At 39.1% G+C, this 13,234-nt stretch overlaps 1 protein-coding gene across 1 annotated transcript in view; it reads right to left on the reverse strand.

The window, feature by feature from the left end:
* Positions 1-13,234, reverse strand: part of M1AP (meiosis 1 associated protein) — a 55,901-nt gene that overhangs the window by 22,362 nt on the left and 20,305 nt on the right. The window contains exon 5 of the mRNA XM_081156616.1: positions 793-966. Coding sequence (XP_081012742.1) covers positions 793-966 — 174 coding nt within the window. The remainder of the gene's footprint in view (positions 1-792; positions 967-13,234) is intronic.

The raw sequence follows: 13,234 nt of genomic DNA on the forward strand, positions 1-13,234 counted from the left end.
AGACACCTTGGTCCTTTCCCTTTGGAGCTGTGCCCTGAGGGGTCGACTTTTCCAAACTGACTGTGACTGACTGTACTGATGGGCCCATTTGCAGGCCCTTGCCACCCTGGGTCCTGAGCCAATCTTCAAAGGGGATGGAGGCTAGAAGTGGGCTTACCCCTATCATCTAGTGGGACCTGGAATGAAGTATTGCCACCAGACAGAACAATATCCAGGGCCATGTTGGCATGTCCAAAACACTCTTGGTTTTCATAATTGCCAGAACATGGTCTTGGGCCCCTAGATGTCCTCTCTGAGGCCTGCCTTGGTAGTTGCTTTAGTTTCCCCCAGTAAGATGTCTCCCCATCCAGAAGGCCACTATTTAATCTTGGTTTAGTCTTGCATCTTTTCCTCTACTCACAGGTCCTGTTGATATCGTTGAGGTGCCAGCATGCCTCAAATTATAATGTCATGAATATCTACCACATTAAAAATGAAAAACTTGAGAAAAAGATACGATTCACTGTGTTCTTATGCAGTGTAGCTGCTGCCCTGTTTTCTAGGTGTCTAAGTTTTTGCCTCTAAACTAGCTGTCCCTTGCTGTCTGGGCTTAATTACTTTCAGTTTTCTAACTGGTCACTTTTTAGAAATACTTTTCTTACTCCTCCTGCTAACCCTGGACAGCTTCATCCAATCCTCCTCTAATTTCTAAACCTCAAGTGCTCTGTATTCTGATGACTCACCAATCTAGAGTTCTAATCATAGACTAGGATAATCATAGCCTATTTAACAGTTTTTTTTAGGGGTGTGTACTTGGATTATCCCGGGCTCTGGAAATGTTGCTGAAAGACTGTGAAGGAAGAAGAAGATGAACATGTTCTTGGTCTGTTCCACTGTTATGCAGCCAGGCTTTGAAGAAAATCTCCATGCTGATGACATCATTGTCTATAGTCTGAAGTTCAATGTCAGTTCCCAGGAAAGAACTCTCTGCAGAAGAAAGGGAAAGAATAAAGTGTTTTTAACTCTTTAATTGTAAAATTTGAAAAATATAGAAATTTAAATGTACCATTTTTTGACCCATCAATTCTACCTCTAAATATCTAGCCTATAGTCATTCTTGGATAGTACACAGAGAGGCATGTGCAAAGATGTTCAGTACAGCATTGTTGTAATAACAAATAATCAAAACCCCGAACAGTACGCAATTCAAATCCCCATCAATATGGGAATGTTTAAATAAATTATGGCACCATCAAACTATGGGGTATTATGCAGCTGTTAATAAACAAAGTAAAAGTAAGTGTACTGACATGGAAAGCTACGAGATAGTAAGTTGTAGTATGAGCTCATTACTGTTAACAGTGGACAGCACAGGAGTGGAAATAGGGCAGTTCTGAGCTATGTTCCCTTTTTACTCTTCATATTCCTATACTATTTAAAAAAAAAATCTTTATTGATTTCAGAGAGAGGAAAGGAGAGGGAGAGAGACAGAGAGAAACATCAATGATGAGAGAGTCATTGATCGGCCGCCTCCTGCACACCCCAACTGGGGACTGAGCCTGCAACCCGGGCATGTGCACTGACCAGGAATCGAACCCCGATCGCCTGGATCCTAGGTAGACACTCAACCGCTGAGCCATGCCTGGCCAGGCTCCTATACTATTTGAATTTTATTGTAATCATGTATTCCTTATATTTAAAAATCATTCTATAATACAAAAAACAACAGTAAAATACTACAGCAAGGCAAGTCAAATGCTGAGTTAACAAGAGGAACTTCAGCTTTATGTGGTTGTTTCACAGTGAGAATGTATTCAATTATTACTTCTGTCACGAAAAATAAAATTTAGAAGGACAAAGAGAAAAAAGAGAATGAACTCCCGGGACTCTACCTTCTGACATAGATTATACAAGTTTGCCACTGGTGTGTTGTGTCTCACAAGTATGATTAGTAGCCAAGAAGACAGGGATGGTATGGAGGAGTGTGATTTGATTACAAATTCGGATGAATGGAGCTGGGTGGGTGGGTGAGGAGGTTTGCTGGCCTACTTCCTGCTTCAGGCAACACTGGCTCAGGGACTGGGGTCTGGGTCTGCAGGTAAAGGCTGTCAGTAAAAGCCAAATATAAGGTGGTGGAAGAAATGAAGCAAGAGCTGGAAAGAACTTGAAGAGGAACCCACTTTTTTTTTTTTTGCCTGACCAAGAGGGGCTCTCTGAAATACTTTTACAAAGGGCCTAAGAAAAGCCAGTTGCTCCAATGAATTAACTTCTGTGTATGACTCATGGACCCCAGGGAGAAGGCTGGTTTATTTCTAGAACGACATTCCTGAGGACAAGTATGCAGAGGTGGCAGGCTCTCCACAGGGAACAAAGGGCTTCAGTCCAATGTGTTGGTACCCACACAGGGGAGGCATGGTGAGACTTGGATGACTTCATATCATGTTTAACGGCTAATTTTGTGGCTGAAAGGGGCATCACATGCATTTCCCTTGTGAAATGTGTGAAAGAAACTCTACCATCTTTTCATGAATAGTTACAAGGATTCATTAGCTAATTAGTTATTTCATTCATTTCTTTAAGCAGTAATATTTACTATGCAGTACATAGAAGATTAAATACCACACAGTGTCCAAAGATATATGATATATATGATACTTTGTGCTCTTTTAGAGTTTATAAAGCAAATTATATTTATATTTTTAAAAAGAAGTATTTATTGCAGTTATAAAGGAACATTACTCTTTTTTTTTTTTTTATACTCACCCAAGGATATGTTTATTGATTTGAGAGAGAGAGGAAGGGGGGGAGAGAGAGAGAGAGAGAGAGAGAGGGAAACATCGATATGAGAGAGAAACATTAATCTATTTCCTCCCATATGTGCCCTGACCGGAGATTGAACCAGAAAACTTTTGGTGTACTGGATGATGTTCCAACCAATCAAGCCACCTGTCCAGGGCCCTTTGTTTTAAATTAAAAAAAAAAAATTGATTTTAGAGAGAGAAAGAAACATCAATTTGTTGTTTCACTTATTTATGGATTTATTGGTTGATTCTTGTATGTGCCCTGACCCAGGATTGAACCTGAAACCTTGGCATATTGGGATGACACTCTAACCAACTGAGCTACCCAGCCAGGGCAAGAACATTATTCTTGACTATTCTTCCTTAAAATCTCATGTGTCCCATTTTATGTTTTAGGGGACTACAGTGATACATATGAAGTCATTGTCAATGAAAAGTCCCTTGTAAGTAAAAAGTTCTTTTAAATAATGTGACTCTTATTTTGTCACAGGCAAAACAAGAAATAATTCAATTTTTTGAGCCTGGAATTCACCTTGAATGACATATGGAAATAACTGAACAGCTTCTCTTCTGGGAAGCAAAGTAATTATTAAAGCATAAGGAGGCAGATACAGAACTATAGAAATGGAACTGAGCAAAGTATCTCAGAAAGCAGAAAGGATAATGTTACTTAGAGTTCATACAACAAGATTTTGGGGAAGAGAAAAATCGTTTCATTTTTCCCCCCAGGGAAAGGGTAGAAGAGTAGAAACTCCTCCCATGGGCCATAAAAGGAGACAATGCTAAGTTATCTCCCAGCAAGAATTTAAAATAAGGGTTTTCCTCAGATAGTTAAACCATTAAATCAACACAGAGTGGTGATATCCATTAAAAACAGTGACCTTAAGAAAGGAGAATAGGCCCAACCTGGCGTGGCTCAGCGGTTGAGCATCTACCTAGCAGTCAGGAGATCGTGGTTCGATTTCCGGTCAGGGCACATGCCTGGGTTGAGGGCTAGATCCCCAGTTGGGGGTGTGCAGGAGGCAGCTGATCAATGACTCTCTCATCATTGATGTTTCTGTCTTTCTCTTTCTCCCTTCCTCTCTCTGAAATCAATAAAGATATATTTTAAAAAAGCAAAAAAAGAAAGGAGAATGGTTTACTGACCAGAGCAAGATTGGGCTGGAGCCTATGGATGGTATTGGCTTATCCAAAGAATTAATGTGTCCCGTACAAAGGGAGAGGGTTGGCCAGAAATGGAGCCCAGACAAGGGGAGCAACAGGAGCACACACTAGCAGTGTCATCCTGGGGTGGCTCAGTGATGTGCCCCAATGGCAGCATGTGTTTGTCAGATCTCTGCTCCTCTGGTGATGACGGTGGTTATGATTCTCTGTCTACAATACTCTGGCTTATACTTTGGTCTTGAGTTTTATAAGGTGAGTCTATCTTTGAGAGGGTGCTGACAAAATAACTTTCTGATCCTGCAAAGCTGAAGAACCAAGCCTGAAACATGGCACTTCTGTGCAGGACAAGGACAGTTTTCCCTGCAGACATCCCATCAACATTCCTGAAGTTCCTTCAGTCTCAACCTACAGGTTCTCGGGAGAGCCACAGAGCAGAGTTTTCTTTGAAAAAATTCTCATGTAATTTCCACTGAGATGCTGTGCTTCAGGTTTCTGTCTGTGGTTTTTCAGGCTCAGAAGGGAGTCAGCAGCTTCTCAGGGACAGTCACGTGGTCCAAGCTAACGAATGTGTGAAGCAGAACACACGAGAGGGAGAACTTCTCCTTGTGCCTGGATCACAGCAGTAACCGCTTAGCTGTCCTATCAGACTCCATTCCTTCTCCTCCTTATTTATGGACTGCCAATGGAAGTTTCTAAAACATGGTTTCATCAGATCCCACCTTTGCTAGAGTACATCCTGCCTTCCTGCTCTCCTCTTCTTTATTCCCCTCACTCATCCTATACAACTGGCAATACTCCTTATTCCCCAAATGCCCCATTCTTCCCTGTTTCTGTGATGGCTCACAGGATTCCTCCCATCTCTGTTGAGATCCTATATTCCCATCCCCCACAGGGAGTTTGCATGGAGCTGAAGCTTAGCAAATGCCTGTTGAGTTAAACAATAAATCAAACAATTGCTCCCTCCTCCTCGGCTCTCATTACTTTTTCCTGTAACTCTTCTGCTTCAGCTAAGTTAGTCTCCTTACCACATGACTTCCTTCCTTCCTTAGTGCCTTTATTACTCTGTCAATCTATGGCGTGCACCTCTCCCAGAATTCAACTCAGAGCTGACCTTGTCCAGGAAGCTATGCTGAATTATAGCCTCCCTTGTTCGATTTTAATCAGCATCCCCTGGGTATCTGTGGGCTTCATTTGGTCAGTACAAATTACACTTGTTAATCGCTTTCTTCTGAAGGTTTTTCCTCTTTCTGTGAGTTCTTGATACATGGTGGGATGTAGTAGAAAGACCGGGGTTTGAATTGTGACTTGAAAGTTGTTAGCTATGTGACTTTGGGCAAAGTACAACCTATTTCAGTTATAGTGAGGCATGAGAAGTGAAATGATTATCTCTATGCAGTAGGTTCAACAAATGACACTTTCTTCCTTTACTCTCATCAACAAAATGATTTATTTTTATCAGACAAGAAAGTGCTTTCCTTTTTAAAACTTTCCCCCGGGTCACTTCCCTTGATGATTGCTTCCTCTCCACCACCAATATACTAAGAACACCAACACTTAGTACTGTGCTCCTCACAAGTACAACTAAATGTGCTAAGCCTGGGGAATGCACAGGAGACTTCTCACTTCTCAGGTGAAGAGCAGCTCCCACAGTGACTGGTGAGCAGGGCACTGGGCACTGAATAAACCAGGTCCCACTGAGGGTGTGGAATAAAAAGGTTACCAGAGTGAGGGTGCAGGTCTGAGTGTCTGGGCAGTTAAGACAAGTGAGGAAGGCCTGGTTCACTGCAGCCTACCCAGCAGCGGGCATTTACAGTTTTTGGATTTACCCTGCCCCCCTGTGGCCACAAGCAGTAACATCCTTTACTGAATTTCCTCGTGGGCCTGCCCCCCTCCCCACAATTTCTGCTTCTTTTTAAATTTAATTAATTTATATATACATATGCTTATTTATTTATTTATTTAATTTATTTATATCACAGATGTCTGTTTCTTTATTGTACTTTCAGGCAAATTTCCATGACCTTATCTTTCAACACTTAAACTCTTTAAAAAAAATCCAAATTGCAAAAAAATGTATTTTATCTATGGGTCTCAATAGCTCTATTTTCATTTTATTGAAAAACAAAATGCAGCCCATGTGTAAAAGAGGTTGATTGTTACTGACAGATACACCAAAGTCTAAAGCATAGTTTGACTTATGAAACACTAGACTTAAAAGGTATTTAAAAAGTCTTTTTTCTGCACAAACTATTTTACATAGTCTATAAATAAAAAAGCTTTTAATGCAAATTGCAATGCAAATTTGAAAAGCTGATTGGGGAGAAGCATTTTCTCTAAAAAGGCATTAAATCTATTGGAATGGCTCCAAGAAATAGGCCAAGGAGTTTGCCCCCTTAATGTCCAAGGGAGCTGAAGAAAAGATTTACTCTGAGGTGAAAATAAACAAAAATAGAGACAGACTCATAGAGAGCAGGTTGACAGCTCTCTATCTGGGGTGGGGAGAGGGTTGTTGAAAGGATTGAACAAAAAAGAAAAAAGAGAGAAAAAACTCATGGACACAGACAACACTGTGATGATTGCTGGAGGGAGGGAGATAGGGGCAGGTGGAGGAGGGTATAGGGGGTTAAATGGTGATGGAAGGAGACTTGACTTGAGATGGTGAACACACAATACAATTGCAGATGACATGTTGTATAATTGTGCACCTGAAACCTGTATAATTTTGTTAACTAGTGTCACCCCAATAAATTCAATAAAAAGGGAAAAAAGTAGGAGGAACCAAGAAAGAATATGAGACTTACTGAGGAGCAGGGTAAAGTAAGGAAAAGTTTTAAAAAGACACTGAAATATATCCAGAGACACAGAAGCATGAAACAGATTGACGAATCTCAGAGGAAAGGCAGGGGTGGGTGGGCGGCAGGGAGAGATTAACCTAAGAACTTATATATGTATAACCCATGGACACAGACAGTAGTGTGTTTAAGGTCTGGGGGGAGGGATGCAGGATGGAGGGATCAGTGGGGGAAAAGAGGAGACATTTGTAATACTTTCAACAATAAAGATAAATTTTAAAAAAAGACACTGAAATCAAAGAAAGTCCTAAAACATATCCTAAACAACAATAGCAACAACAACAACAACAAAAATCTAGATAGACTGCAACAACTTTGTGACCCTCTATGTGCGTATGCATTGTTTGTACTGTTGGAAGTGTAGGTAGCTTTAGAGTATTGAATTCTTAGAAGTGGGAGTGGTCATCAAAGTAAATGAATGTGTAGTTTTGTTAGATGTTGCCACATTCTCCCCTCTAGAAGGGTTGTACCATTGTGCATTCTATCAGCAATGAACGAAAGTGTAGCCTCGCCAACAGAATATGTTGTCATACCACTTTTTAAAATTGATTTCAGAGAGAGAAAGGGAGCGGGAGAGATAGAAGCATCAATGATGAGAGAGAGTCATTGATCACCTGCTTCCTGCACGCCCCCTACTGGGGATCAAGGCTGAAACCTGGGCATGTGCCCTTACTGGGAATTGAATGGGGACCTCCTGGTTCATAGGTTGCTGCTCAACCACTGAGCCACCCCGGCCAGGCTGGTGTCATACCTTTAACTTTTGCTAGTCAAATAGATGGGAAGTGGTATGCCAGTGTAGTCTTAATTTTCATTTCTCTGATTATGAATGAGATTGAGCATATTTTTATATGTTTAAGGACCATATAAAAACATTTTTTGAATTATCTGTTCAAGTATTTTTTTCATTTTTCTGTAGGGATTTGGCCTCACTCCCCTCAATTTGTCAGCTTTTTTATATGTTAGAGATATTAGCCCCTCCCGATATAAGTTGCAAATACTTTCTCTTAGTTTTTCAGTTGTGTTTTGACTTTGTTTATGGTGCTTTTTGCCATGCCAAAGATTTTAATTTTTATGTAGTTTATTTTTATATAGTTAAATCAATCAATCATTCTTTCCTTTATTGTATTGGATTGTGAGTCATGGTAGAAAGTCTTTCCCTGTGCTGAGATTGTAAAGGAATCCACCATTTTCTTTTATTAAAAAAAATTTGTTCTTTACATTTAGGTTCCTGGTCCATTTAGAACATTTTCTTCATGGCTAACTAGTTGTCCCAGCACCTTTTTGAACAACCTACTTTGCCTCAGTGATTTGAGATGCCACCTTTATTCTATGCAGACTTTATATTGCCACTTGTGTCTATTTCTGGCTTTACCAATGCTTGTACTGTGTTAACTAGTACTCTTCTGCTGGGTACATGATGGGGTTGATTTCAGATACAGAGTGGCCGAATCGTCCCAAGGTTAGGTGGGAGCAATGCATGACATTTGCCAAGTAAAGTAGGTGTGTGTGCGCACACATTAGGTGGATGAGGGGGAGAAAAGAGGAGAGGAGAGTTGGGATTTAATCAGGAGAACTTATTTTTTTTTAAATTAAAAAAATTTTTTTTTAAAATATAGCTTTATTGATTTCAGAGAGAGGAAGGGAGAGGGAGAGGGAGAGATAGAAACATCAATGATGAGAGAGTCATTGATCGAGCCCACAACCCCGGCATGTGCCCTGACCGGGAATCGAACCCTGATCGCCTGGATCCCAGGTTGATGCTCAACCGCTGAGCCACGCCCGGCCAGGCAGGAGAACTTATTTTAAGTCATCATTTCCTAAGGACAGAATGAGAAGTTATGGAGAACTTGAGCTTATGGACCTGAATAGAAGATACAAGAAGCAGTAAAAAGAAAGAACCAAACCAATCAAGATTGAATAAGGACCTTCCAGTGTGGTTAGATTCCAGTACTAACAAATTGATTTTCCTGTAAATAACAGCGATAAACTCTGGATGATATTTTAAACACCCAATTACTTGAGGGTCCTAGAGGCTGAACAAAGGTAGACTTTGGAGAGGAGTTGATACTTGGAGTAGGTGACCAGCAAGGGATGAGTGCCCCGTTTTTGTACCTTTGCCCTGTGAGGGTGGCTCAGTGCCAGCAGTGTGGGGCAGCTACAACTTCAGTAGAAAGACCTGTGTCTTTTCATGGGCATTACCAGGGAAAGGAACCTGACAGAGTCTCCAGAGAGTGAGGAAGAAATCCAAGAAAGGAGACAGTCAGATCCAGAGAATCCTAAATTGTTTATTAACTTAGCTGACCCTACGTGGGACAAACTGAAAGCAGCTCACAGTTTAAGCTTAAAGAACAGAACTGAAATTTGGATGACGGGCCCACTCAGTCCATGACAGGTTGCAGTTTGAATCTAACAGAGTTGACTATTTGTCAAAACAAACACTTTTCAGAGTAACGTAATAGAGTCGAGTTTCTAACCTTATATGAACACAACATTCACAAAGTACAATCCAAACATTTTTGGTATACAAAAAGTCAAAAAATATAGCCCAGTTTCAAAGAAAATTATAGTCAATAGATGCAAATAGATGATAAAGATTAGATTTATCAGACACGCACTTAATTTTTTTATTTTTATAGGACTAATTTTTAAAAATAATTTTATTTTTGCCAGGCTGGGAGTGGCTCAGAGGTTGAGTGTAAACCTAGGATCCAGGTGACCGGGGTTCGATTCCTGGTCAGGGCACGTGCCCAGGTTGCGGGTTTGATCCCCAGTCGGGGGAGTGCAGGAGGCAGTCGATCAATGACTCTCTCATCCTTGATGTTTCTCTCTCTCCCTCTCCTTTCTTCTCTCTGAAATCAATAAAGATATCTCTAAAAAAATAATTTTATTTTTAAAGTTAAATTTATTGGGGTGACATTGGTTAAAAAGATTATGTGGGTTTCAAGTGTACATTTCTATGATACATGATCTGTTTATTGCATTGTGTGCTCACCACCCACAATTAAATCATCTTCTGTTACCATATATTTGGTCCCCTTTACCTTTTACTATCCCCCTAGTACCCTCCCCTCTGGTAACCACCACACTGTAAAGCACCATAATTATGCTGCTTTAAGGACAAGGACTTTAAAGCAGCGTAATTATAATTATGCTCAATGAAGAATGAAAACTATGTTCATAATTAATGAAGATATATGTTCATTGAAGCTTTATTTATAATAGCCAAGATTTGGAAGCCACCCAAATGCCCATCAGTAGATGAGTGGATAAAAGAGCTGTGGTACATTTACACAGTGGAGTACTACTTGGCTGTAAAAAAGAAAATTTTACCTTTTGCAACATCATGGATGGACCTCGTGAGTATTATGCTAAGTTAAATAAGCCAGTCAGAGAAAGGCAAATACCATATGATTTTACTTATATGTGGAATCTAATGAACAAAACAAACAAAATGGAAACAGACTCAGACACAGAAAACAGACTGACAGCTGTCAGGAGGAAAGTGGGTTGAGGAGGCTGGGTGAAAAAGGTAAAGGGGTTAAGCAACCCCCCCACAAACTAATAGACACAGACAACAGTGTGGTGATTACCAGAGGGGTGGGGGGAGGTAGAAGAGGGTAAAAGGGGGATAAATGGTCATGGAAGGGGACTGACTTTGGGTGGTGAACACACAACACAATAAAAAAAAATAAAAGTCCTGGCTGGATGGTTCAACTGGTTGGAGCATCATCCTGTGCATCAAGGGACTGCAGTTTTGATTCCCGGTCAGGGCATATATCAGGGTTACAGGTTCGATCCCCTGTCAGAGCGAGTGCCGGAGGCAACTGATTGATGTCTCTCTCTCACATCCATGATTCTCTCTCTCATCCCCCCCTTTCTAAACATACCTATCCTCAGGAGAGGATTGGGAAAAAAAAATCATAGGAAGTATCAACAGAGAAATAGAGAATATAAAAAAGAACCAAGTGGAAATGTTCTAATTGAAAAATATATTATTTGAACAAAAAAGTTCATCACATGGGCTTAATGGAAGAATAGAGATGAGAGATGAGTGAATTTAAACGCAGATCAATAGAGATAATCTAATCTGAAGAAGAGAAAGAAAAAAGCCTGGATAAACCAACCAACCAACCAACCAACCAACCAGCCAAACAAACAAAAAAACCCACAGAGTCTCAGGGAACTGTGGAACAATTTTAAAAGGTTTAAAATTGGGTAATTCAAGTTCCAGAAGGAGAAAAGAGGGGAAATAAGACAAAAAATATTTGAAGAAATAATGACAGAAAGTTTACTCAATTGGGTTAAAGATATAAATTTACAGATTCAAGAAGCTCAGTGAGCCCCAAACAAGAAATCCCTGCCTAGTCACATCATTGTAAAGCTGCTGAAAAACAAACATAAAGATAATATTCCTGAAAGCAGCCAGTAAAATGATACTTTATAATACTTTATATATGGGGGAAGATAATTTAAGAACTGTGACTTTTAATGGAAAACATGGAAGGCCAGAAGACAGTAGAGCAACATCTTTAATGTGCTGAAAGAAAAAAAATCCTGTCAATCCATAATTCTCTATACAAGAAAAATATCCTTTAAGAATAAGAGCGAAATATACATTTCTGTATAAATAAAAATTAAGAGCATTTGTAATCACCAGTACCATGCTACAAGAAACATTAAGGTTCTTGAGCTGAAGGAAATGATACCCAAGGGAAAGGTGAATCCTCTGGAATGAATGAAGAACATTGGAAATGGTAAATATACAAGACACTTTTTTCTCTTAGTTTCTTTAAAATACACACAATTGTTCAAAGGAAAATTTATAATATTGTCTTGTGTAGTTTATAATGTAGATGTAATACACATGACAACTATAACAAAAAGTCAGTGTGTGTGTATGTGTGTGTGTGTGTGTGTATAGGGAATAGTAGACCTGTATAGTTGAAATGTTTCTATATTTGACATGAAATGGTACTATTTTAATTCTAAGTATGCTGCAAGAAAGTTAAAAATATATTTTAATCCCTACTTATGTGAAGTATTATAATCCCGAGGCTTTAACATTTTATATGAAGTGGAACTATTTTGACTCTAAGTAGACTGCGAAAAGTTAAGGATATATAACATAATCCCTGAGAAGCCACTAAAAAATAATGCAAGGAAATATAGCTAAATGACAATAAATAAATTAAAATAGATTTCCAAAAATATTTCATAACCTGAAAGAAAGCAGGGAAGCAGGGAAAATATGAACAAAAACCAGAGAGGACAAACAAAAACAAAAAAATAAAATGGTACAGTTAAATTCAACCATATCAACAGCTATGGTAAATGTGAATGGACTATACACTCCAAATAAAAGGCAGAGATTAACAGAATGGATAAAAAGCAGACTTACTTATATGCCATCTGTAAGAGAGAAACTTTAAGTACAAAGTTACAAATGGGTTAAAAGCAAATGAATGAGAAAAGATGAACCATAAACACAGTAAGACCTAAAAGAAATAAAAACATATGTCTACAAAGATTTGTGTATAGATATTTGTAGCACCTTTAATCTCAAGAACCAAAAAGTGGAAACAAACAACCAAAATGCCAATTAACAGGTGAATGGTCAAACAGAATGTGGCATATTCATACCATATACACTAGCAATAAAAAGACACTAAGTACTGATATAAGCACTTTGGGTGAATCTCAAAATTTGAATGGAAAAAGTTAGACACAAAAGAAGACTATACTGTATGATTCCATTTACATAAAATGCAAACTAATCTACAGACGAAAAGCAGATCAGTGGCATACTCCAGGGACTGAGGGAGGGATGGAGTGAGTGTAAAGGGCAAAAGGAATCTTTGGGGATGATGGAAATATCTTGGTTGTGGTGATGATTTGTGGGCATATTCAACTATCAAAACTCATTGAATTGTACACTTTGAATAGATGCAGCAAATTATTTCTCAATAAAGTTGATGAGGAAAAATTTTAAAAATCCCAATTTTCAAATAAATTTATGTTTTCCATTGAGCTCTAAAAATTATGTAATTCAATTTTAAAAAGGGAAGGGTTGTTTTTTCTGAGACCATGGCTTCTGTTAATGAAATAAATGTCTCTCTGTGTTAAAAATCTTCAGGTAATAAATACAACAGTGGTTGTAATTTAGTTCTACCACCACAGGGAAATGACTTTAATGCAGTTATCAAAGACAAACTCAGGGAACAGCTGTATTTTCTGGTCCATTTTCTAAGACACTAAAAGGGGGAAGAATCAGTATGTGGAATCTGACAATTGCACTGAAGCATGAAGCCCAGAAAAGGGCCTCCCCTTTCCCCCACCGGAATCCTTTAGGAAGCAATGAATCTTTATTTTCTATGTTTGGGTTGTTAACATGTGGTGTTTCCTGAGAACACATATGGATAAAATACTTTTCCAAAAGAG

This window comes from Miniopterus schreibersii (genome assembly GCF_964146895.1).
Source record: "Miniopterus schreibersii genome assembly, chromosome: 13".
Classification (NCBI taxonomy): domain Eukaryota; kingdom Metazoa; phylum Chordata; class Mammalia; order Chiroptera; family Miniopteridae; genus Miniopterus; species Miniopterus schreibersii.